This window comes from Anabrus simplex, chromosome 1, assembly GCF_040414725.1.
Source record: "Anabrus simplex isolate iqAnaSimp1 chromosome 1, ASM4041472v1, whole genome shotgun sequence".
NCBI classification, from domain to species: domain Eukaryota; kingdom Metazoa; phylum Arthropoda; class Insecta; order Orthoptera; family Tettigoniidae; genus Anabrus; species Anabrus simplex.
The window spans coordinates 581,833,727-581,861,602 of NC_090265.1; the positions used below are offsets into that span (position 1 = coordinate 581,833,727).

The 27,876-nt window shown below is 39.9% G+C and overlaps 1 protein-coding gene across 1 annotated transcript; it reads right to left on the bottom strand.

Annotated features, from left to right (window-relative positions):
* Positions 1 to 1,300: 1,300 nt before the first annotated feature.
* Positions 1,301 to 26,505, bottom strand: LSm1 (U6 snRNA-associated Sm-like protein LSm1). Its single transcript, XM_067144917.2, has 3 exons — positions 26,208 to 26,505; positions 13,048 to 13,232; positions 1,301 to 2,007 (listed from the first exon to the last, which is right to left on the bottom strand). The coding sequence occupies exons 1-3, from the start codon at positions 26,251 to 26,253 to the stop codon at positions 1,834 to 1,836; spliced, it is 405 nt and encodes a 134-aa protein (XP_067001018.1). The 5' UTR covers positions 26,254 to 26,505; the 3' UTR covers positions 1,301 to 1,833.
* Positions 26,506 to 27,876: the final 1,371 nt, after the last annotated feature.

Below are 27,876 nucleotides of genomic sequence, written 5' to 3' on the forward strand. Positions count from 1 at the left end.
TTTATAACAGCCAAATGGCCAAACAAAAAGAAGGAAATTACATACAAATATAAATTATTCAATTAATTTCAGTTTGCGCTCTGGTGCCTTGGTTTGCATAGTCTTTAATTGATTTGGTTCTTTTCCTGCACAGTTCTATGTGGTAACGTTCACATGTTTTTTCACATAAGTTGCATTCACATGTCTCATCTTGCTCATGATATGATGTGTTCTTACAGATGAGATGGTGAAAACTTGTTTACCGTCAGTCTAGTAAACATGTGCCTCATCTCGAAATTCGATGTTGTCCATGTTCGGTCTATCATGGCCCCTTGCTCCATAGAACTCTTGGGTATTTCTTTTCGTTGATACTAGATTTTCTGAGGCTCCAGTGTTGGGTAGGGTCAAAAGTGTCCTTAAATCCTCGATACTGAGTGGCTCAGACGGTTAAGGCGCTGGCCTTCTGACCCCAACTTGGCAGGTTCGATCCTGGCTCAGTCCGGTGGTATTTGAAGGTGCTCAAATACGACAGCCTCGTGTCGGTAGATTTACTGGCATGTAAAAGAACTCCTGCAGGACTAAATTTCGGCACCTCGGCGTCTCCAAAAACCGTAAAAGAGTAGTTAGTGGGACGTAAAGCAAATAGCATTATTATTAAATCCTCGATAAGGAATGTTTCTCTTACGAGGAGGTAGACGAGTCTGGAGCGTGTAGTTTTTGACACTCCTAGTGCTCTTCTGATGTACGTATAATGCTTTTATCCTTTCTAGTACGGATAGGTTCTTTTCGGTGAGATGTGACCATAATAACTTATATCCCATACGTTAGTACTGGCATTATTTTAGCTCTAAATAGCATCATTGCTGTCTTTAAGTTGAGGGTTCTACAGTAATGTAGCCTATCTCATGCATCACCCTTGTTGCTTGCGCTGCTTTCTCAGTTATATGCTTAGTGAAACATTTAGCGCTTGTTTGCAGTGTGATGCCTAGATATTTGAAATCTTTTACGATGTTTATTGTCGTCCTCTTGATGCTGATATTTGCCAATGCTGGGGCTTTTTCTCCCTGTCTAAAGACCATCATTTCTGTCTTAGATAAGCTGATCTCGAACGCATGCTTGGAGCACCATTTCTCTATGCCATCTATAGTGTTTTGAAGTTCAAAGTACCGAGGAACGATTACTTTTAACAAATTATGAGATCCACGCGAGTGAAGCCGTGGGTAACTACTAGTTCTTGTTAAATAATGGAGTGTACGTATGTGTTTGGAGTACATGATAAGAGCATAACAACTGCTTACAACTGAAATATATTCAGCTTCCATTCTGACCAAAGATATATAATTATGTAATCAAAATAAAAGATACACAATGCCAATAGTTTTTGACAAAAATGCACATTGTATTCCAATATATCAAATTAATATCAAACTCATCAGCTGCAGTAAAACAAAAGATACAAACTGATCTGCTTATTGATACGTTAAGATATTACAGTACGTAAAAAAGGAAAGCAAAAGTAACAATGATATCTGTAACAATACTGTACAAGCAATAGAAAAAATTACCTACATGTATAGGCATACATATTACAAGTAGGCAGCAATCAGGAAAAATTAAAACTCTCAACAACTGCTTCTCAATATCTCCATGGAGTTGTCCTTATTTTTTTCAGATTAGAAAAGTGTAAATAAATTATATCTGAGACCACTATGTGTAAATATATTGTATACATGATCCAGGATTTAAAAAAAAACAATAACATACAACTGGTAAATACCACAATAATGATATTCTTGACTCTCTTTCTTTAGTAAGCACATTCATCATCCTTTGCAACAGAATAATTGGCCTGCACTAAAACATATCATCATGGCTCAGATCTGGGATATAATGAAGTCCTCTCTCCTTAAGAGCTTTTGCAAGTAATTTCTCTTTTTCCTGTTTTGCCTCCTGTTCCCGCCTCTGGGCATCCAAGATGTCATCCACAGACACTTTCTGTAGGGGGATGTTGTCTTCTTTATCCCTATCCTGAAACATTTAAAAAGTAAATCTGATATTAAAATTTACATTCACATATAAATTATCTCAAGAATATGAAAACTACTATAACACACACAAAAACACATTATCTCAGCAAACTTACATATTCAAGGTGACTGCTGCACATAAGAGACAAAGCACACCTCAACAATAGTCAGTTTTAAGGGCTTAGAACATTGTAAGTCATCACACTTTGTTTTGTTCTATTCAATGATATTAGGGATTTTAAACCCCCTTCTGTTTTACGGTCATCTTTTCCTTAATTCCTTCCAGTGATCATTTCTTCCTTTTTATCTTCTAATATCAAGAGCCATCTGTAATATCTTCCTGTTGAATAGGAGCTGACGACCTTGCAGCTTATAAAAATAATTATGACAATAACTACCATCGCCAGTTAGCTCGTTAACATGCCAACTGAAGATATTGAAATTCTCTTATGCCATTTTCCTGTAAAATCTGCACAAACAAAACAAAACTGAAGTGAACCTATTTTAGACCTTCATAAACCTAACCCTAGGAAAAAAAAGAAAGAAGGATCAGGCAGAGATTTGAAGTGTACAGACAAAATCATAATCTTCCTGGCATTGTTCACATCATGGTGCAGGGTCCACCTTTCTGCATCTCGTTCTCCATTTTGTCTGATCCACAGCATCAGTGGGGCAGACAAAGACTGCTTGTGTCTTCTCGCAAGCAATCCATCCATCTCTTCCTCAGCAAAATCTGGGGGTCTCTGTCAAACTGGACTAAGCTTTCAGCGTCTGTTCTGAACAACGCAACCTCACTTCCCACATCTTGTCAAGAATGGAGGCAATTCTGAAGGTGTTCTGCATGGTTTTATTTCTGATATGGTCAACTCATGTTACTCCCATGGACTATCTCAACATATGCATCTCCACTATGTGAAGCATCTGCTCATGCCTCTTTGCTGCTGGCCAGCGATCAGATCCATGGAGCACTATTGGATGGATTATTATACGGTAGAACTTCGACTTGAGGCACAGGGGGATCTTCTATTTGCACAGGACACTCATGACTTGGTGCCACTTCATTGACAGTAGCATTTTCATGAGCTCAAGAATCCAGGAGAGTATCACCATTGGATGTTACGTGGGAACCAAGGTAAACAAACATCAAAAGTCTTGACAAGTGGGGTACTATCAACTACAATAGTACCATCTATTTGTGCACCACACTCAAAGTATTCCTTCTTGGTCAATCACTGTCCAAAGTCATCAAGACTGGTTTTCCACTGATGGACCAATCTTCCAGGCCTATATTGGGTCTCACTAGCCGCCAGCATAAGGTCGTCAGCGTAGAGCAGACTCCATAGATGAGGCGCTTGCAGGTCTGCCGAGACAAGTGTCCATGTAAGATGAAAAGCAATGGTGAAAAGACAGATCCTTATGGACTCCGACTTGGATGTTGAATGGCTCAGTGATACCAGCAGTGCAGTTGAAGGAGTTGGTGGTATGAGCTGCACTTGGCAAACGTAAGCTTCTGGTACACGATGGGAGTGAAGGTAATACCACTCATGAGGGATGCGACTGAATGTCTTTCCCAAATATAAGAAGGCTAGATGGAATTTCTTTTCTCACTATGTAATGTGGATTATTCATTATTTATTTTGTGCCATACCCCTTTACAAAGCCATACTACTTTGACAAGTTGGCAATGATGCTGTACAGATGGATGCCAAATGAATATACCGTATAATCCTGAATACCACCCGCCACCAAATAAGACCCACACCCTAAATTTGAGACGGCAAAATAAGGGGGGAAAAAAATCAAATAACTTGCATACCTATTGAATTTTCTTCAAATATAAATTCAAACAGCTTACAATTAATAAAATTATCACAAAAATCGTCAATAAAATCGGTCCAATACTCTGATCATTCACAATTCACCGTCGCCATCTGAAGTTTCACTATGGGAACTTTCATCGCTGGCATCTTTCCACAAATAGTCGTCCTCACTACCGTCCACTGAATTTGAAATTCCACATTTCTTAAAGCTTTTGGACACTAGATCGTTGGGAATACGCGCCCATGCGGTCGATTCAGCTGCATATTAGTCCCACTTCAGGCCTCTTCACTTGTCCCATTGGTGTTAACGCGTGATCACCATTAGACATCCATTTGGTGTACAACTGTTTCATTGCAGTTTTGAAAGGCTGATTCACGCACACATCCAACGGCTGTAGAAAAGTAGTGAGTCCTCCGGCAATTATCGCAAGATCTGTTTTTCCTTTCCTCCTCATATATTTTACGGCGTCAGTTGTATGTCCTCGGTAACTGTCCAACAAAAGCGTTTCGTTTTTGTAACAAAGATCCCAGGTGATGTTGCCAAACGCACTTCACCCAGTCCTCAACACACTGTCCATCCAGCTGGACCCATGTGTTGTAACAATAACACCGGACGGCAGGTTTCCTTTCGGAAGTGATTTCCTTTTCAGAACCACAAAAGGAGGGAGTTTGGTTCCATCCACTAATACGCACAACATTACCGTGCATAGTTGCTTTTCGTTACCACCTGTTCTGATGGTTACACTTTTAGAACCCTTCGTATCCATTGTATTTTCCAACGGCACTTCAAAATAGACAGGTGTCTGGTCAGCATTCCCAATTTGCGACAGTAAATAAGAATTTTGCTTCCTCAAATGAATAATGTGATGCTGAAAGGCCGTTAATTTTTCTCCATACACCTCAGGGAGACATGAAATAGACATACGTCTCCGAATGCACAATCCCTTTCTCCAATAAAAGTTTCGGATCCATCCGCGGCTTGTGCAATAAAACCCTATGTTTTGAGTTCTTTTGATATCTCTAGCGCTTTCAATTGACACATTTCACTAGAAACACCATATCCTAACTCGTGGAGTCATTCTTCAATTTCCAGAAACACTGCACTCCGGCTGCGGAATGCTCTGCGATCGCCGTTACTTTTTAGAAGTTTTTCCTTCTTCCGCCAGTCACGAATAAACGATTCACCAATATCGTACTTTCAGCCAACGGCAGGATTTCAGTATATTTCAGCTTTGCTTACAACTTTAAGTTTCTCACACACAGTAAATGACCGCAGACGCCGTTTTGAATCCATCGCTTACTATCGAGACAGCACTTTCACAGGATAGATACGGAACTCAAATGTGAGTGAGGTAGACATCCATAACCAACAGTCTCGACTCTCGCAAAGTACGATATCCTGCAAGATCAGCTATTCATGCACCCAGCATGCCAGCAACACTTGTAAAACAAATGACGATCGAGCATCCGTAGCAGCGGCTTTCATATTTACCCATATTGTTTGACTGACCTTTTTCATTACCTTATTCAAACACAATTTGTTCGAACCGTACGCTTTATGTTTTCTGAATCTAATACTGCACTTTGCTGCAACTAATATATGATCGCTGTCTACATCAACCCCTGGGTAACTGTGACTGGTAAGCACTTGCTTTCTGTATCTCTGTCTTACTATAATATAATCTAACAGATGTCTTCTACTATCTCCAGGAGCCTTCTATGAATAACGTTGTCTTTTGTGAACATCAAAGCATGTGTTAGTTATTAATAGATCATGTTGTTAACAAAACTCGAGCAATTTTTCTCCTCTTGCGTTTATTTCGCCAAGTCCGAATTTACCAGTATGTTTAAGATTTTCAAGACTACCAACTGAAGCATTGAAGTCTCTCATTAAGATAATATTAGCTTTGGTGTCTACTAATTCAAAGAGTTCTTGAATACAATCCTACATTTCTTCTACAACATCGTCTTCACTGTTTGTGGTTGAAAAATATACTTGAATAGGACTACGTCAACAGGGTCAGCTTTTATCTTAACCATCATAATCCTGTCCCTGATATGAAGGGTATTTATAACATTTTGACACCATTTACCTTTTAGGATTATTGCTACTCCATTCATTCCACCTTTATCATTTCTGGTGTGTATTACCCTGAAATTCCCTGATTGAAAGTCTCAGTTTCCTGCCCATCTAGTTTCACATATACCAAGCTTACTTAGTGTTCTCACATTCCATGTACCTAAGTTGAACTTACTGTTCTCTTTGCAAGGATTTCGCATGACGACAACCAGAGAGGCCTTGCTGCTGTTTCCACTCTGCCGAATCTTGGCTTCCGACTTCCATGATTAGGTAACTATAATTCTATTACCACAACTTGGCATGGCTGCTATACAAGGGATATCCCTACGATCTTTAATGCAGTGGTTTCCCGTTGCCTTCTGCATCCTAATGTCATTGACCAGATCAAGCCAGTTCATCTGCCTTTAGGGATGATTTCTCATCCCAAGGACAAGAGAGTGCCCTGGACTTTTACCTGTTCATTCGCCCTCCGAGGAGGCCGTTGGCACTTGGTAGAATGGGACCACTTATACCAGTGACCACTCGGTAGACGCAGTTTAATGTAACAAAGAAAAATACAGAAATGTAGTTTTTGTAAATAAGCATATTATACAGTATTTTTCTACCAATTGTGTGCACCAGTATCCAAAGACTCTTGTAGCATACCACAGTTTGCGAACCCTTGGTCTATTTCATTCCTTACCAGGGTGAACCTAACCAGAGAAATTTCATATATAATTATTTTTATAGATGATTCATGGTGTGGGTTACTGTAGTCACGTCCTAGTTTGTGAACCATGGGCAACTGCTGAGTGGCCTAGAAAGTGGTCCAGAGAGTCGGGATACCAGTTGCTACGGAATGGGAGTGGGCATCTCGGATACATTCTGGGTTATGGCCCTCCTTGTGCTCAGGCGGCTAGGACTATACAATCCACAGATGGTCCCTAACCCTTAAAGGAGAGATCCTCACTTGGACTGTGTGTAAGTAGGGTAGCATCCTTCTTCACGAATTGACCACGCTCAGAACATTTTAAGCAAGCCTCAGACCTATGAGTAACAGAGTCCCACTCCCATTTGATAGGCGAGGGACTCCTTTGGAACAACTTGGTGAACAAAATGGAATTCAATGGGGAGCTATCAATATTAATGGGGCTTATGGAAGAAAGAAAGTAGAACTGGCTAAGTCAGCAAAGAGGATGTATCTGGATATGGTAGGAGTTAATGCTATTCGGGTAAGGGGTGATAATGAGGAAGAGATAGGAGATTATAAAGTGTACTTGACGGGTGTTAAAAAGGGAAAGACCGGGCGAGTTGGCCGTGCGCGTAGAGGCGCGCGGCTGTGAGCTTGTATCCGGGAGATAGTAGGTTCAAATCCCACTATCGGCAGCCCTGAAAATGGTTTCCCGTGGTTTCCCATTTTCACACCAGGCAAATGTTGGGGCTGTACCTTAATTAAGGCCACGGCTGCTTCCTTCCAACTCCTAGGCCTTTCCTATCCCATCGTTGCCATAAGACCTATCTGTGTCAGTGCGACGTAAAGCCCCTAGAAAAAAAAAAAAAAAAAAAAAAAAAAAAAAAGGAAAGGCAGAATGTGGGATAGGGCTGTTCATCAGGAATACTATCACACACAACATAGCTTCTGTTAAGCACGTAAATGAGTGACTGATGTAGGTAGATTTTGCAGTTGGAGGAATTAGGATGAGAATTGTCTCAGTGTATTCACCATGTGAGGGTGCAGATGAGGATGAAGTTGACAAGTTTTATGATGCATTGAGTAACATCGTAGTCAGGGTCAATAGCAAGGATAGAATAGTGCTAATGGGCAATTTCAATGTGAGAGTTGGAAATAGAACTGAAGGATACGAAAGGGTGATTGGTAAATCTGGGGAAGATATGGAAGCTAACAGGAATGGGAAGCGTTTGGTGGACTTCTGTGCTAGTATGGATTTAGCAGTTACAAATACATACTTCAAGCATAAGGCTATTCACTGCTACACATGGGAGGGTAGGGGTACCAGATCCATAATAAGACTATATCTTAACCAACTTTGAATTCAGGCAATCTGTTAGGAATGTATGGGTTTTCAGAGGACTTTTCAATGATACAGACCACTATCTGATCTGTAGTGAACTAAGTATTTCTAGGTCTAGGACAGAGAAAGTGAAATCTGCCTACAAACAATGAAGAATAAAAAACATCCAGGACGAGGAAATTAGAAGTACATAGGTAGGATTAGTGAGAAGTTCCGAACAGTGGACAGTAAGCAGGTTCAGGATATAGGAAGGAAATGGGTGGCATACAGGGATGCTGTAGTAGAAACATTAAGGGAATGCCTAGGAACAACTGTGTGTAAAGATGGGAAAAAGCGAACATCTTGGTGGAATGATGAAGTGAGAGTTGCTTGTGAACGTAAAAAGAAGTCTTATCAGAAATGGCTCCAAACAAGGGCTGATGCAGACAGAGAATTTAATGCAGATGAAAGAAACAGAGCGAAACAAATAGTTGTTGAATCTAAAAAGAAGTCTTGGAAAGATTTTGGCTAGGTCAGGCAGCAGGAAAACCTTTCTGAACAGTAATAAAGAATCTCAGGAAGGGAGAGAAAAAGGAAATGGACAGTGGTTTGGGCAATTCAGGTGAATTCATAATAGATCTCAGGGAATCACTTGACAGGTGGAGGGAATATTTTGAAAATCTTCTCGATGTAAAAGGAAATATTCCTTGTGGTGTCGTGAACAACCGAGCTCATGGGGAGGAGGAAAATTATGTTGGTGAAATTACGCTTGAGGAAGTGGAAAAGGTGGTAAATAAATTCCATTGTCATAAAGCAGCAGGAATAGATTAAATTAGACCTGAAATGGTGAAGTATAGTGGGAAGGCAGGGATGAAATTGCTTCATAGAGTAATAAAATTAGCATGGAGTGTTGTCAGATTGGACAAAAGCAGTAATTGCACCTATCTATAAGCAGAGGAACAGGAAGGATTGCAACAACTATCGAGGTATCCCACTGATTAGTATATCAGGCAAAGTATCCAATGGCAACTTGCAAAGGAGGGTGCAATCAGTGGTTGAAAGGAAGTTGGATGAAAACCAGTGTGGTTTCAGACCACAGACAGGCTGTCAGGATAAGATTTTCAGTATGTGCAAGGTAATTGAAAAATGCTAAGAGAACAATAGACAGTTATGCTTATGTTTCGTAGATATAGAGAAAGCATATGACAGGGTACCAAGGGAAAAGATGTTCACCATACTAGGGGAATATGGGATTAAGGGTAGTTCATTCAAATCAATCAAACATATTTATGTTGACAACTGGGCTGCCGTGAGAATTGATGGTGGAATGAGTTCCTGGTTCAAGGTACTTACAGGGGTTCTTCTTCTTCTCGACTACATTTAGTGCGACTACAGTCGAGAGCTGGACTCCATAATCAGAGAACACGGGTGATACAAGCGGGCCACGTAACACTAAAATCGGACGGTTCAACTTCAATAATGCTTATGTACATCAGCCCATATCGGAACACAAAAACTAAAGTAACAGTATACAGATACCAGTTGATCCACACTGGAGGACAACAAAAACACTGAAACTCGAAGACTTCCAGCTCAAGACTGTTTAACAATCAACATTTCATAGTTTTTAAAATTTCATCATGCTTTCTAAAAAACTTTTTACCCAACATATCATTTTGTGTCTCTCCTATGTTTTTAATACATCATACATGTCTTACTGAGGATGATCCAATGCCAGGCCGAAACATGTCTATTTATGTGTGAACTTTCATCTTAATTGGACGTAAAAAATATAGTATTGACTAGCAGGATTAAAATAGTTTTTGTACAATTTTGCAAGAAGCAAGTCAGCTCCCGGACAAAACTACCTTTACATAGGTCTGTTTTCAGACCAACTTTGCTTTACAGGAGCGAAAGCTCAGTGGATTCCGGATATCTTATTCATGAGTTGGAAGTAACAGACATGAAAGTAGCGAGAATGATTGCTGGTACAAACAGTTGGGAACAATGGTAAGAAGGTATTTGGAATGAGGAGATAAAGGCTAAGTTAGAAATGAACTTGATGGATGAAGCTGTACGCATAAACCGACTTCGGTGGTGGGGTTATGTGAGGAAAATGGAGGAGGATAGGTTACCTAGGAGAATAATGGACTCTGTTATGGTGGTTAAGAGAAGTAGAGGGAGACCAAGATGGCAATGATTAGACTCAATTTCTAACGATTTAATAAGATGTATATAACCAAATGAGGCCACAGCACTAGTTGCATATAGAGGATTGTGGCGACATTTGGTAAATTCACAGAGGCTTGCAGGCTGAACCCTGAAAGGCATAACGGTCTATAATGATGTATGTATGTATATTATTTTTAAAGGTGATAATATGAAATTGCTTAGAATTGCAGTGATCAGCAGTGGAAGCCAAGATAAAGAGGGGCAATCACAAGATATTACAAGATTCCATCATAACATACGACGGACGATCAAATATAAACACGATTGTTTTCCTTAACATCAACAGTTGGTAGAACTGGCCCCGCGCTTCTGCTTTGCTTAGGCGGGACTGTTAGGAGTGGGAAGAGCGTGCTGTTAGATATTTTCCACCGTTTAGTCAGTAATGCTCACGACGTCAGAGTAACAGGCGCACCCCTCCGCTGTGCAACGCATAATTATAAAATTTCTTGCTCGTGAAGGAGTTACAGTAGCAGAAATTTGCCAGAGATTGACTGCACAGTTCGGTGATCAGACATTGTCTAGAACGCATGTGTTTGCCTGGCATAAAAAGTTCATGGAAGGACGAGAACTTGTGGAAAATCAGCAACACGATCGCCGTCCTCGGACCACAGACGAAAACATTCGTGGGGTTAAAGACATTATTGATGACGATCGACAAGCGAGAGTATCAGAAATTGCAGAACAAGTCAGAATCAGTTACAGGAGCTGTCAAGCAATCATCACACGCGACGTAAAGTTCAGTAAAGTGTGTTCCAGGTGAATCCCTCGCCTTTTGACTGAAAATCTGAAGTTGAGACGTTTGGAAGTCTGTCAGAGGCTTACAACAAGGTTTGTAGAAGAAGGTGATGCATTTTTGAGTCGATCATCACCTGCGACAAAACATGGGTCCACCACAATACACTCCCGAATCCAAACAAGCCAGTAAGGAGTGGCGGAGGAAAGTGGAGGCAGGACCAGTGAAACCAAGACTCGACTGTCAGCTGGCAAGGTTCTTGCAACCGTTCTTTTCGATCAGCGAGGAATTTTGCTGATTGATTTCTTGCATGAGTGACGCACAATCAATGCTGCTTACTACTGTGAGCTGTTGAACAAGGCAAGGTTTGCATATTGCCGCAAAAGACAAGACCAACCGATTCGACAGGTCATCCTCTTCCACGACAATGTACTATCCCATACTGCAGCTCTAACGATATCCAAGCTACAGGAAATATACTGGACTACATTTGATCATCCTCCTTACAGCCCGGACTTATCGCCCTGGGATTTCCATTTGTTCCGACGCTTTGAAAAGCTCTAGGAAGGCAACGATGTGAAGATGATGAGAGTGTGGACGACTTCGTGTGCAACTGGCTGGTGACACGACCCTGTTTCTTTTACAACGAGGGCATATAAAAACTGCCCATACGCTGGGACAAATGCATTTCCAGAGCAGGAAACTTATGTGAAAAAATAAATTGTAATTGCAGTGTGTTTTTCAATAAACAAATTTAATTAAAAAATAAAATCCCATTTATATTTTGATCCCCCCATCATAGTAGGTAGAGACCGCATTCCTGTACACGAGGCTATTTTAAAATTAAGGACTGTTTGCCTATAATATAAGAACCACTATATATTATTTGTTAATTCCTATTCTATTCTACATACCTCCCAGCTACTTTTCCACATCATTTCATGCTTAATGAAATGTTTGTCACAGCATGGGACAAGTTTTTGTAGACCCTCGTCGTAGAAGTTTGGCGCCTGCAAGGAAAGCCATTTCTGAATTGTCGTTCACTTTGGTGTCTGTGAAAATGCTTGCCTCCATGGAACTTCATCAGACACAGGAAGAAATAGCAGTCACTAAGCATAACATCGAGGGTGTAAGGAGGGGGGTCGAACTTCTGCTGGCCAAAAGACTGAATGAGTGCTTGCATTTGAACAGGACCTAGTAGTGACTACCACCTCTTTCTATACCTGAAGAAGTTCCTCAGCAGCAAGCGTTTTTATACCAACAATGGAGTGAAAACTATGATTCAAAAATTGTTTTCCTCACAGACGGCAGATTTCTATGACAAGGATCAACAAAAGCTTGTCCCATGCTATGATAAATGTTTCACTTAATATGAAATTATGTGAAAAAGCAGCTTGATATGCAAAAAGGTATTTAAAAAATGAATTGATCAATAATATGTAGTGGCTCTTACTTTACTGACAAACAGTCCATAATAAAAAAATAGCCCTCATACAAATATTAAACCACTGGAGGCATCTGGTTTATGTAGAGACATTACACATAGGCATATGAGTGACTATAAGGAGTTATCCCCTGTGGGTAGGGGCAATAAAATACATCCACTGTATCTCTTGCCTGTCGTAAGGGGGGCTTAAAAAAGGGAATCTAGGGCCTCTGAACTTTAGAGTGTGGACGGCAACCATGGATACCCTAGCTGTGTCTGTCAATGCTTCCACTTATTTGCATCAGACCCTTCACTTTTATCTTTCCTATCCCACCTTCCTTGGTCAACTCTTGTTCTCTTCTGACTCAGACAAAACAAGGTTTGAGTGGTCTACGGAGTCTTTCATTCTTTTGCCAATACCTTCATTCTTCTCAGCGTTGGACATAGGTATTCCCCTTCCCCTTTTAATTAATGTTAAGAGAGGACGGTTGCCCAGTTCTACTTCCTCTTAAAACAATAATCACCAACATATTATAAAGAGTTACATGGATTTGTATATATGTGGGGGGGCCGGGTGTGTGCAGACTTTTGTAACTATATATATGACTTTCAAACCAAGACTGCATTTAGTTTAAGTACAGTAATATTTATTAAAGTAGACAAATACGAATAATGTAACTGGTTATATGATAAAAACATTACAGAGAAACCTAATCCTTACTATTCTCAGTACATTAATTAATGAGCATGTGTCCTTACAATTTCTCCAAGGAGAACAACATTCTCTCCACGCACAATGAAGACGCCTCGAGGTATATCTCCATACTGCTTCCCAACGTGGATCCTCTCAATGGTATGATGTAAAACCAGGTTAGCAAACTGGTCAACACTCCGCAGGAATCCAATTAGTGTGCGTCCGTCTCGAAGGAGAACCATCAACTTCTCTGCGAATAAATAAGCATGTCTCCATACAATTCCATACTTGAGTTCACCTGCTATATTACACATAATGATGATCACAATCTACTGAATCAATAGAAGATAGGCCTACAACAGTGGTTCCCAAAGTTTGATCCACGGCTCCCAGGGATGTCGCTAAACTTTAATACGGGTGTCACATTGAGGACGTTGTTGTGTGCCTATTCAGTGCTCAGAAATGATAAAACAAAACTCTTACCTTAGTGAATATGGTTTTTCTGCAATAGCTGTAATAAAGTCAAAGGTGTAGAGCTAAACCCAATACTGAAAAACAGAAGTGGGTGTTGCACTGGATATGATACATCTTTAAGACCTCAAATTGTTACCTATAGCATTTACATGGAAATCTGTAAGTACCACAACTGCATCATTTTTACAATTTTTAGTCCAAAATATGACAGGCCTACATAATTTTAATTTTTCTAGACTAAATTTACTGTGATTAATTAAAAAACAATCCAACTGGCAAGAAACTATCTTTTGAATAAGATACTACTTTTGGCTTCAGAAGAACATCAAATATTGTATTACATTTAGCAGACTTTACCTAACACTGAATCACTTAAATCTCTATTGTTGCTTAACTTCACTTCTCTACCCAAAAGTAAATATGAAAATCAGAGTACCTACCGATAGTAGCTGGGATCTTTGGTCGTGCTAGAGGGGTCATATTCCACGGGGAGAGAGGGGCAATCCACATGCTTGTATCAACATGGCAATGTTCGATTTAGGAAGCAATGTCTTACAATGTTGCTTGTGAACACTCGTGTTCTTTTCTGTTTGGGCAGTACCATGCAGTCACTATAGCATGTGGTGTGATCGTCACCAGCTGTTTACCTTTCCATGCGGCCAAAGATCCCAGCAACTATATAGGATTGTAACTGTGATGAGGGTGCCAATGGTGCACAATAGCAGAGAGGGGGGATCGTGGGTGTCAAAAGTTTGGGAACCACTGGACTATAATGAAGAGTAGAGCTGCACCACATATTCAACATATTTTGACTAAGTTAAATAATGTAGACCTAATGAGAAAATTATAAATACCGCAGTTAACCAAACCAGGGAGGATGGACAATGACACTCTTTCAGGTAAGGATTTTTTTCAGTTAAGCCATGAACATCTATTACTATTTTTATCTAATTACAGGGCGTAACTTTTTTTTTTCTAGGGGCTTTACGTCACACCGACACAGATAGGTCTCATGGCGACGATGGGATAGGAAAGGCCTAGGAGCTGGAAGGAAGCGGCCGTGGCCTTAATTAGGGTACAGCCCCAGCATTTGCCTGGTGTGAAAATGGGAAACCACGGAAAACCATCTTCAGGGCTGCCGATAGTGGGATTCGAACCTACTATCTCCCGGATGCAAGCTCACAGCCGCGCGCCTCTACGCGCACGGCCAACTCGCCCGGTACAGGACGTAACTCAGTAGTGGCTTATACTGAGGGCTGCCAAGGCTATCGGTGAAGCCCAAACCTCAGTTGAGAATGACGGAAGTCTAAAGCACATTATAATGTAAGCATCTGACACATTGTTCCATTTACAAAACTCGAAAGCAGTGAGAAAAAACGTCGCACGTATTTCTGAGAGCTAGGCATCGGAGACTGAATTCGCAGCCCAGACTCTCGTCCCTTTCCCCTCTACTCGCCCCACGCGGCTTGCTGCTGTATATCGGATAGGAGTGGGGACCGGGGAGGATAGGTGTGCTAGGCTTCGGCCTGTCAGATCGCCACTACTAACTATCAACCATGCGTTACTCATCGTATATACTTCCTCACCTCATACTTCTGACTTAATCATATAAATAACAGAGTGATGGTATTTCACTTCCGTTTACTTCTACATCCTTGTAGGAAGACACTGCAGGGCTGCTGTTATAGGAGTAATGTAGTTTTCCTTTTACAGGTAGATCTGCTAAAATGGAATGCAGTCTTTCAGGTTCTCTTTCATTGTTTGGAATCGAACCCATGATCATGGGTCGGACACCACCACATATCTCCCAAGGAAACTAATGAACCAGTGAACGATGGGTACGACCGCTGTAAAATTTGGTATTTGTATTTAATAATAATAATGGTCCATGGCACCTGTATAGGTTTGGTGGTGTCCTAACGTGGATAAAATGAGTGGCGAAGACGTCATAAACATCCAGTCCCCAAGCCAGGGGAATTAACAGTCTGATGGGTTTGATTCTGAAAATTGATCCGGGGCCATCGGACCAAAGGCAAGCATTTTGTTCATTCAGCCACAAAACTGGACTTTAATTTGCTAAACCTTAGACTACCATCTCCACTGACCAGGGGTTGAGCATTGGCAGTAGCAGAGGCCAGGGCAGTAGCTTGTGAAGCAGCCTTCACAACACAACAGGCTTCTCCATTGGCTATTGGCTGCAACTCAAAACGCTGAGGTTTGACGTTCACTAAATCAACCATCGAAAAGGGGTAACCACTGATCTCTATACCTGGATGGCTGGTAGCTTGGGTAGCAGTAAGCCGAATAGAAGATGACTGGCGTAGTAAGATGGCAGCGAGTGCATGGTGCAATAGATCACGAGGAGCGCGCTTGCTTTGTTTATGCTTAGTTCAGTGACGCCAGGCCTCTTGATTGTAGTTCCACGAGTGTTCTGTGCTTTGTTATTGCAAAGTAAATAGTAGTGTATTTTACGAATCTAGGTTCGTTGCCTTGTAGTATACTTGTGGATTACAAGATTCAATTTAAATATGTACGTGTTTATCTGAAATATGAATGAAGAAACATTCTACGGGGTATTAACATACCGCAGTGTTCAGCTTATGGATGTACAAACAGAACCGATCAGGAGAAGGAGAAATCATTTCATCGGGGAGTTTTATACTGTACATAAGAATCTCCCTAGGGTAGTGTTTTGAGTTTTAGGTTTATTGTATCTTATTTCGCATATTCTGGGAGCAAAATGGCAATTAATTTTTGTAGGTTTCCTTTCTCGAGACCCGAACATCTAAGATCATCGATTAGGAGTATCAGGCGGGAGAATTGGGAGCCTTCTAAAACAGCTGTTCTCTGCTCGGATCACTTAGAGGAAGACTGTTTTGATAGAAATGGACAAATTGTACACCTTAGAAGTGATGTACAGCCAACTGTTTTCAATTTTGCTGAACATTAACTACAAGTAAAGATTTACTTTTTTTTTTTTATTTCTCATAATTAAACTGACGGTTTCGATGAAATAATTGAGGTGACCTTATAACAATCTTAGAAAATTAAGTGTGGAGGAATTCTAGACCTTATTTACATCAATAATAATTATGGGTTTCAGACACTGGAGTGGTGGGAGAAGGGAAAGTGTGGTGGGTGTTTGGGGCTATCCCATTATACTATTCGTGGTATTTGGGACTCTTAACTGGTGTTACATATTTCTGATGATGACTGTCAATATCGCTTTGCTAGCTGAATTTAATTAAAGAGGTCTGTAATAGTAAATTAAGCTGCATGTAATGTGATATATTGACAAGTTTTGAATATTTGCTGGTTTTATAAATGTGTACATTTGCTTCAATGATATTTTAATTTGATAAGATGCGCGTTATTTCATGGAAACAGGAAACAGAAATTCATTATCAAGCACCAATTACGATATGTCGAATCTAGGCCTGTATAGTGAGCTACGTTTATAGGTACATCATTTTAAGAATGCATAATTTCGTGGCATACATGTATACAATTTACAGCAATGTTTCCAGAAACTGATTTTCACTCGTATTGTGTTACCGATCGCTAATTGCATGTATTCAGCACCTAAGTTAATATTTGTCGGCCGTTACTATACACTCATGTTTATTGCTATCCCGGAGATTTACTGAGCTCGGAATGACGTGCCAGTGATCCCAATGTCCTTATGCTTTGAGTGAACATGTCTCTATATTTTTAATTATTCCAATGCGCCATTAATTGCGACTTAAAATTGACTATATTATCATTGCTTCCCCATAAGGAGAGCTCTAGGTTGGGTACGCCAACATGGCGAACCGCGCGCTCAACTTGGCATACTTTCTCCTGCAGCGGAGACCTGCCATCAGCGATCCATGTATAGAGATCAGTGGGGGTAACCTAAGTCTAGTGGTAGCCCATGTCTTGATCCCAGCATATGCCAATGTAACTCAGAAATGCTTTGAAGGCCCAACAACAATTTCAACTCTTTTTGTAGACTACAATTGTGTTCTTTATTTAAAATTAAAATTACATTTTTAGGAATACATAACATCAATACTGGTATATACTTAGTATGAATTATTCATGCAAATATCTCAATTTTATTTGTTTCTTGCGTCCATCCTGACGTTTTCGAGCAACAAATGTCCTGCAATCTTTCATTAGAAGGATGTCAGCCAGCGTTGATTCACTGCATTGTTCAACAAATCTTAGAGCAATCTAAAGTAACACCACCACATGTACACACTATAGTTTCTGTGTTGCTTTAAAAGAAAAAGTATTTTGGAGACATTTTGGATAAGCAGGGTTTTGGCTGACCCAAGCTTGGTTAACAAGGGTTTTACTGATACAGTACTGCGTATGTCCCCTTGCTTTGGAAAACCAAGCCCACACATTTCTGTACTGAAAAATAAAATTAAAAAAGATGTCAGATACTTAACCCTTATCCAGTGAAGCAAGTTTTACAATGTGGTGAACCAATGTCAGCTTGTAAGGAATAGCTCATAAGCAAATTTCACCAGTAAAATATAACCATTGCCAGGAAAAAGAAGAAACACCAAGAGGATATTTTGCTTGAGTCAGTATGAGGTGCTGATTATAAAGTGTAGAAATCAATCTTATAACTTCAGCATGAACTGTCTAATACAATTTATTATACTGGAAGGACTGTGGTAAAGTTTTAACAATTAGGTCCACAATATAGTCAATTAGACATTTACCTTCTTAGAGGGAAGGGAAACATGGAAATCCACTGGCATATAAGAACAGAAGCCCTTGAACTGTTACATGTTGGAAATGACATGGCTGGGTGAAGCATATCATAAATGAAGAAATACTGGTACAGATTTGATTGCAGATCCACATGTTTAGGAAGCAGTAAAAGCATATAAAAATTATGTGAAGGAATGAAGCAGTAAAGAGAGATCCTTCCTTTCTGCAAGCCAGGGACCCACCAACCCGTCAGACTGTGTAAACGTGTGATATGCGACCCTTTTCTGTGTTGCTATTGGCCAGTAATGAGGAAGGCAAATCTGCTATCCTCTCCGATAGATCTCGCATCATGTCTGGCCACAGGGCTACCACATTCGGTCAAAAGAAGAAAAGTGCCCAGTTTGAAATTGTCATAGTGTGTACAAGATGCGACTGCAATGACGTTTTTACAATAACTAACATTTGTGAAATTCATGGACTTTTTAATCAATCACAGGTTAATAAAGTGATCTATTCAGGGGCGGTAAGTCATTAAGGGCTAAAGGTGCTTAGCCCCACCAGATTTTGGACATAAAGAGTTTAGAAATGTTATATTATTCATATTTTAATAATTAATTTAATGAGACAAAATTAATACCTGAGTACCACTGTTCTGAAGTAATTAATGATATGAAAGTATGATTGTATTACATGTATTCTACATTTATCCTGACACTGGGGCTAATTCGCTCTCAGTCCTCACAGTGAATATTGTTAACTGTTTTGAAAGTTAGTGAACCTTTGAGGAAGTGAAAGTTTCAATGCATTTTAAATTGTCAAGCTAGTGGCTAGCTTTGACATGCCCACAATTAAAAAAGGACAATGTAGACAAAGCTGTAGCAGCGGGTGTTATGGTGGTGTTACTGCAAACTCAAATATTCTTCTAACCTCATGTAACATGTTCTGGTGATCATTCACAAAGTGAAGCTTTCGACACATTTCATATTTTAGTTTACAGTTCGCTTTTAACAGTTGCGGTGTGGAGAGCATAAGTTCTGGATAGCATTTGTTTAACAGTGATTAGTATGTAGAGTTTAAAATAGTGAATAGTTTGTACTGCAGAAGAATTGACGAGCGCAGTTTCTTCATAAAAAAGGTAGGCCCTCACTTTTAAAGTATTTTATTATTAGTATACATTACAGTCGAACCTGTCCTAACGGACACCTTTATTAAGCGGACACTTGCCTATACGGACAATTTCCCTTGGAACAGATTTTATTTTACATAAGACAAGTGTTAAATTGGCCTCATTTAAGTGGACACCTCGAACTCCGGACAGCGGACATCGCCATTTGTCCCATCCACTTGACTTAAGCGGACACTTTACACGTTGCAGGACAATTTATTATGCCGGACCACATGTCATCCTTTCTTTTAAAACCATTCTTCAGACATAAGGAAATCCCTTCTGAATGTTTGTACTATTTCGAGTGCGAGGGGAGAGAGAGTACATCGGAATGCAGTTCTACCTAGTGGTGTATAGGCCTATTCTGAGAATTCTAATTGCCCAGAAATGCTGCCAGAGACTGTTGACTCACAAGTTACCTGGGGATTTTCGTCCCTACTTGCATCATTCTATTCATAACTCGGATTGTCACTAATAAGGTCGAGCTCAGGTATAGTTGGGGACAAATCATGACGGCCTCGCCTCACACCACTACCGGTACTTTCCAGCGGCAGCTCGGTGTCTATTAGTGACTTATAGGATTTACTACCTCTACTGCAGCCAGAGTTGCCAAATCGGCTACTACACTCTACACGAAGAAGAGAGTGAGGAAGAAAGTGGTTTGGCAGCCTCTCCAAAACAAACAAGGATCACTTAGAACTCGTTAACTCAGCAGGGTGCGGGGTGTGATTGACTACTGGCTTCCAGCTCGCTTCTAGGAACTGAGGCCGTCATGTTTTGTCCCCAACTATAGTCAACTTGAGAAGGGAAAGACAGTACAGTACAGGCGCTAATTAGTGATACAGAAATACCGTAGCAGTTCAGTTGTCTGTTAAACATGACTAACAAGAGACGATAGTGTTTAGATCTCGAGGCAAGAAGAAATGTAATTATAGAAAGTGACAAGGGACTTCTGTGGTGTAGTGGTTAGTGTGATTAGCTGCCACCCCGGAGGTCCGGGTTCGATTCCCGGCTCTGCCACGAAATTTGAAAAGTGGTACGAGGGCTGGAACGGGGTCCACTCACCCATGGGAGGTCAACTGCATAGAGGTGGGTTCGATTCCCACCTCAGCCATCCTGGAAGTGGTTTCCCACTTCTCCTCCAGGAATGCCGGGATGGTACCTAACTTAAGGCCACGGCCGCTTCCTTCCCTCTTCCTTGCCTGTCCCATCCAATCTTCCCATCCCTCCACTTGGCCCCTGTTCAGCATAGCAGGTGAGGCCGCCTGGGCGAGTTACTGGTCATTCTCCCCAGTTGTATCCCAAGACCCACAGTCTGAAGCTCCAGGACACTGCCCTTCAGGCGGTAGAGGTGGGACCCCTTGCTGAGTCCGAGGGAAAAACCGTCCCTGGAGGGTAAACAGGTTACGAACGACAAGGGACTTTCACTGAGAAAGCTTGCCGAAAAATTCAACTGCGGGAAAACTCAAATAAACACTATTGTGAAGAATAGAACAGAATATCACAGTTAAGAAAACGTGTGCTAAATTTACACAGACGAAGCTTCACGATTACTTCACGAAGCTGTAATGCTTGTAAATGATGTAAAATCCCTTATAATAACTCTCTATGAAATACTAATACAGAAATGACTTAGAATAATAAAAATAAAGATATGTATGCTCATATTTAAGGTGGATGTTCTTTGCCGTTAAAATGTTCATTATTTTTACAACTTATTTTAGCGGACACCTCTCGTAATGGACATTTTTCCTCGGAACCGACTGTGTCCGCCGAAGGGAGGTTCGACTGTATAATCAAGCATGCTTACCTACTGATACTGCCAATAAAAAAATGTAATGACAAGGTTTAATATGGGTGTATATACAACTGCAGAAGAAACAAAAACTACATTAATATTAGGCCTAATAACAATAGTAACATATAACAGTGTAATAATAATAATAATAATAATAATAATAATAATAATAATACCCACATTAGCCCCACCTTCCATTTGACCCACAAGCCGCTACCAGAACTACTAATTCTTTCTAGCAACAGAATCGACCAATAGCCTTGTCTCAATTGCCAGACGTAACAACAGAAGACCGATGGTCTTGGCCGAGGGATATTAGAGGCCCAAAGGTCGCTTTGCAGTAGCTAACATGGTAAGCCTTCAGACCTCCTCTGCTTGCTGTGCAAGTGTAATTCAATGTTTGTCCACTACCAAACATAGAATGCACTGCTGTGCAATGTTTGTGCTGTGTAGGCTAATGCCACAATGTTGGCTGCTCTGTTTACTGAATTGTGACATTGTCTGAGCTATGCCGCGTTGGATTTATTATTATTATTATTATTATTATTTTTTTTTTTTGCATATCCGCAGCTGAACTTCTACAGAAATAATCAAATAATCAAGAAGGGAACAGTTTAGCAAAATTTGACCAGAAGCAACACAGAGTATAGAAGGTATCATGAGACACTCAGGAGTTTAAAAACTGATTCTTGAGAGAAATGTAAGGTGTGAAAATGATAAGGAGAGGTCAAGATATTAATATTAAATAAATTATAAAAGGAAAGGTATAATACAGGGTCTCTCTTATAAACCAAGACCAAACGCACGGTGTTTGTACTCTGTGTTACGGCAGCTGCAGTATGGGAGATGCGTACATAGTTCTTGACCTTGCGAACAGTGTGCACATGTTTGACCTGGCAAGGATGAATCACCAGTATGAATCTCAGCTGTTAACATGTATCTCTGCAACACCGTATTTTCATATGTAAAAGTTCTGGTTTCATCTTAATGGTCATGTAAACAGTCATAACTCTCAGTATTGGTGTGCAGAAAATTCTAATGGTGTTTATGAAGTCCCTCATTATGATAGGAAGATTGGTGTTTAGTGTGCTGTTAGTGCAAGACGAATAACTGGGCCTAATTTTTTTTTTTCGAGACTACAGTAAATGCAGAGAGGTACTAGGATGACATTTTGACGCCGTTCTTCCATCAGTTAATGGAAGAAGAAATATCGTGCAGGTAGTTTCAAGAAGACAGCCCCTGCTCATACAGCAGAAGATTCTCTTCTTACAATCTTGAAAGGGTTTACAGAGTGATCAGTGCTGGTCTATTTCCCCCTCATTCTCCACATCTAACAGTGTGCGATTCTTACTTATGGGGTAAAGTGAAAGAAAACGTGTATCGAACAAATCCTCACATATTGGAGGAACTGAAAGAAAACATTACTTCAATGATATCAGAAACATTACAGTGGTAGAACTCACTTGCATCAGCCACCAGATATAGTGCCTGTATAACCCAGGAAGGATGACACTTCCAGCATCTTTTATAAGGCAAGATTTCATACAAGATTGTATACACGCTTAAGATAGGGCGGCTGCATGCGACATAAGTTTGGCTGAGGCAGCTGCCGCAGCGCAGGGTACAAACACCATGCATTCGGTATGAGTTTATACGAGAGATCCTGTAGTTATAGAGACGAAGAGATTACGGTAGTATAAGATAGGGTACCGTGGAAGGCTACCTCAAATTAGTCTATAGAATAATAAAAGTGTTCTTGTCTGTGTTATCGAAGTGTGAAAAAATTATTTGGGCATAGTGCTGGGAAAGGTGGCTCAAAACTTGAAATAACATGATGCATTTTCCTGGAGTTTAAAATTTACATTCAAGATAGTCACTGTTATGTACCAGGAAAGGAATCAGTCATCTCGAAACAGTGCAAGTTTCTAGTCCTATAGTGGAACAGGATAACGTACTTCAACAAAAGGTTAGTTCATAAGAACCAATGTAGTCTACTGTGATATCCACCAACAGTTTCATGTTTTACATTACCAGTATTACTATCTAAATTATCTATTTTACTACTAAGCAGTCATGATACTGGTACTGTTAGTATTAATTTTGGATATGAGAGCCTATACTAATTAAAGGTTCCAAAATCTCTTATTCATAATAGGCCTATCCAAATGTTGTATGAAGGTTGTGGGAGTACTGTGCAACTTTTTTTTTTTTTTTTTTTTTTGCTAGGGGCTTTACGTCGCACCGACACAGATAGGTCTTACGGCGACGATGGGATAGGAAAGGCCTAGGAGTTGGAAGGAAGCGGCCGTGGCCTTAATTAAGGTACAGCCCCAGCATTTGCCTGGTGTGAAAATGGGAAACCACGGAAAACCATTTTCAGGGCTGCCGATAGTGGGATTCGAACCTACTATCTCCCGGATGCAAGCTCACAGCCGCGCGCCTCTACGCGCACGGCCAACTCGCCCGGTTACTGTGCAACTAAGAAATGACAGACTGGAATGGTTTCAAATAAAGAGAGAAGTACAAGGCAGTTCAATGTTTCCACTACTCTTCATCATACATGTGAACATAATTTTCAAGGAAATTAATACAATGAATGCTGCAGATCTGAAAGCATTTGTTTTTGTTGATAGTGTTGCCATCTGGAGAGAGACAGAAGAAATTGGATTGCTGAAGTAGCAAGATAGAGAATATAAGCTACCTGTTAGCAGCAAAAGGTGCATGTTCAAGAATAAGAAAATCAAGCAAAAATTACTATCAGCGCACTTTTTAGTGATAGATTTACACCCCAGTGCTGAAGTGGTCGACTTCGGTTATCTTCGAGATTCGTATTGGCAACCTTTGAAACACAAACTAAGAATCGCTTATCATCGCTGTGCGACATCTGGCGTACATTTTAAGTACTCGTACTGTTGTTGTTTACACAGCAAAGCCAAACTATAGAATTCATGCTAGGAACACGTTTCGCAACGGGAAATGTCATATAGTATTATATATTGTGTGTGTGATACAGTTGTTTGCTTAAAATAATAAAGGTTTATATAATTCATATCGATCGATCATATTATCGATTCAATTCAGATTTCATTTCCATTCAGTTGGCATTATTAACGGAACCCTTCTTACTTCTCCAACGAGTACAAAAATCTATCACTAAAAAGTGCGCATACTACATGTGAAATGATACTGAAGTAGCAGAGAGGAGAGATCCTTCCTTTATGTTTGCCAGGTACCCACCAACCCACCCCCAAAATTTAAATTAAAATGGAGGCTATGTCAATCTGGGAAATAAGACTATTTCCTGTGTTCCAAGTGGCTGGGTTTGCTTTTGTCTATGACAGAGCTCACATCCTGTGTGGCTACAGGGCTGCCATATTCTATGAAAATGAAACCACGAAGTTTGAAAGAGTCACATTATGTGCTGGATGTATCTGCAATGTGAATATATTAAGTACAGAAGGAGTAAAATTAACTTATTTTTAGCCTGACCAATGGTCTTGTCAGTAGCCAATTCTGTCTCAGGGGATACTAGAGGCCTGTGGACCACTTTGCGGCTCTAACCTGGTGACTTACGTCCCCAGATCCCCTTTGCTTGCCTCAGACCTATAGTGGACATATGGTCTTGTCACTAAGCCAATAATCTAACTAAACCAAAGCAATGGTCCCCTCACTAAACACATCTAAGTTGGAGAGCAGCACCATGTTGGATTCCTAACTTCTCTTTTGTACCCCCAGTTTTACCAGCAAAAAACAGCAGCAATGGAAATGAGTACAACATCCACTCGGTGTAATCTCACACTTGAGGGAGAGTGAACTGAATGTGTTAAACGCTGTATCCAGTTATGGGAATGTTCAAAGATCTAACTTACTCTACTAAGTGCACAATTGAGTCTGGAACAAGACAGTTTCTTTAAGAACAAAACAGACAATGTTATAATACTTTCTGCCAGTCATGACAGGCTAAAACTTGGAGAGTTATGTATTAAATACACAGAATGTTACTAAATTACAAGCATATGAAATGAAGTTTTCAAAATCAGCTATGCAGATGGGAACGGAGAGAATACGTGGGAAAAATGGCCAATGGCGGAAAGACTGAGAGGCGCACGACTGAAATGGTTTGGCCATGTAAAATTCAGGAGAGTGATTCCCAGGAAGTACTTGGAGAGGATGGTGCCTGGAAAAAGACCATTCAGACATCCTAGGAAATGGTGGGACCAAATTAAAGATGCTGTGATCAAATAAAAAAGGGAGAGATATTTGAAGATGTAACGAGAGAAGTTCACATAGAAAGAGATGGAAGCATGTTGTACACACAAATCCTGCTCAGCCTGTTGGATGGTTCCACAACTGGTGATGATGAAGATGATGATGATAATAATAATAATAATAATAATAATAATAATAATAATAATAATAATAATAATAATAATAATAGCAACAATAACATTTTGACATAAACCTAATAATACAATAGGCAGTGGTGTTATATACCTACAATGTTGCAAAAAGACGAAAGTGCTTCGGCCTAAACAAAAGCTAAATGACTCATTCCCCTTAAATGCATTTAGTACCATATCAAATTTTACAATATTTACAAGATGAAATCCCTAAAGAAGTGTAGGCCTAGTATTTAAATGAAAAGTTGTTTTTCATGTTCCAAAACAAAGTCAGTTAACAAGGGGAATACACAATACAATCATCCCCTCTGTTAAAACAAGTGTAAACATGGATGAAGATAATTTAGCATAGATAGTTAATGAATATCTGGGTGAGCTAATTATAATCAAGGGTCAAAATCTGTTTATTTACAATGAGCTTCACCACATTATGTATTACAGTAGTAATGAGGGGCAAAGGGCAAATAGCATCCACTTGAGGGCTATTTTGAAATAATGAAATCCTGTCACGTATTTTAACTTTTATAAGAAAATAAAGATTTTTTAAAAAAATTCCACTTCCCCCATCTCCCACTAAACTAGTGACAATTACTAGGTTAAAACCGATAATTGCCGGCGAGCTGCCATTATATACTCTATACGATATTCCCATCATTTCTTGATGTCAAGATGCAAACTTACTGTCCAATTCTTCAAGAAGTGTAGCTGTACCAGGAAAAGCATTCATACTGCGGTGGATGTTGTTTACACACTATACTAAAACATAACCTAAAACTTTCCTAATACAAAGTTAACATATTCTGAGAATGCAATAGAAATATTTATGTAAGGCAATCCGTGGTTAATAAAACCCCGTATATCCCAAACACAGTTTAGTTTAATGTGAAAGAAAACAGAAAACCGTCACCGCTTCTAAAACAGAGCAGTGACTCCCTAGCCCATACTTTTGGAAGTACACCAAAGAGTAGTAATAGTAGTTCCACACTATAGTACGCGCACCTTTTCTTGAGCCCTGGTTCCCATTCGTTACTATGGAGATTCGGGCTCAAGAAAAGGTGCGCGTACTATACACAAAACACGTTTGACGACGGCAAACCACGGGGCAAACATGTAAATGTTTCACTGTAGGCAACTATGAAAAGCAATAGACGAAACTGGCATTAATTCAGTAATATTCGAATAGGATACTAGTAAAATGAGAATTGTTGGGTAAACTTAATATTTACATTTAAGAGTTCGAAAGAACACGTTCGAATTTCAAACAGCATGTGCCGGAGATAATGGCAAGTCCTGTTGGACAATCTGCTGAAGTAAATCACGAACTGAATCCTGAGTAAAATGGGCTATCGCGGAGATTTTGAATGCTATGTTTTGAAGTGTAAAGAGTTATCTATGCAGAATGTTCAAATGTATGTCCCTTCCCCAATGCATTTGTATTAATATCTAATTAACGGTATGGTATTAAATGCATTCTTTGATTCTGGGGAATTATGGAATGTATAACAATTAGCTAGAAGAATGTTTGAGAGGGTCAAACTCAGAATTACATTTTCTATTCGATTTTTCTCCGTTCTGTAAACTAGAAGCTGCTCGAAAAAGGACGGTTTGGAAATATGCTTCACAATTGTCATAAAACCGAATATTTCATAATTTAGTGCTGCTTGAGCAAAATGTTCAAAAGTAATGTTCAATTTTTTCCAATTGAAGAATTATATCTGAAAGAAATTCCTCATTTCTGTATATTTCTACCTTTGCACTTCTCTTAGGGCAAAAAACGAACAAATCACAAACTGTAAGATTCATCACATACAGGGATACTTTTATTTGTGTGTAACAGGCATTTTGGGGGTGGGGAATAAACTTAACGGGAGGGGGTGTAAAAGGAGTTGAATTCTATTTTAGTAGGATACTTGTATCTGAAAAACTGAAAATGTTACAGACGTGAAAATTGATATTTGGACTTTTCAAAGAAACACGTACCCTTTTGTTTTCGGAAAATCCACTTAAGGCGGAGGGGGTGGAAGGAAGTAGAGAAAAGTTGATTTTTTGTTTAGTATACTTATATCTCAAAAACTGAATATGTTAAAGACGTGAAAACTAGTATTTGTAAACTCCTTTAAAACTAAGAATCACGATTTCTTTTGTTTTCGGAAAATCGCTTAAAGGGCTGAAAAGAATTGAAAAAGCGGGTGAATTTTTAAAACGAATACAGGTATATCTACAGTATACAACCTGTGACAATAAAGTTCTTTGAATGAAGTCAAAAGGATCGATCCGGCAACACTGGCGGCACGCAACGCTGCACCTGCTTAGCAGCAGGTTTTGACGAGCTGCTCCCAACGTTGTTCAG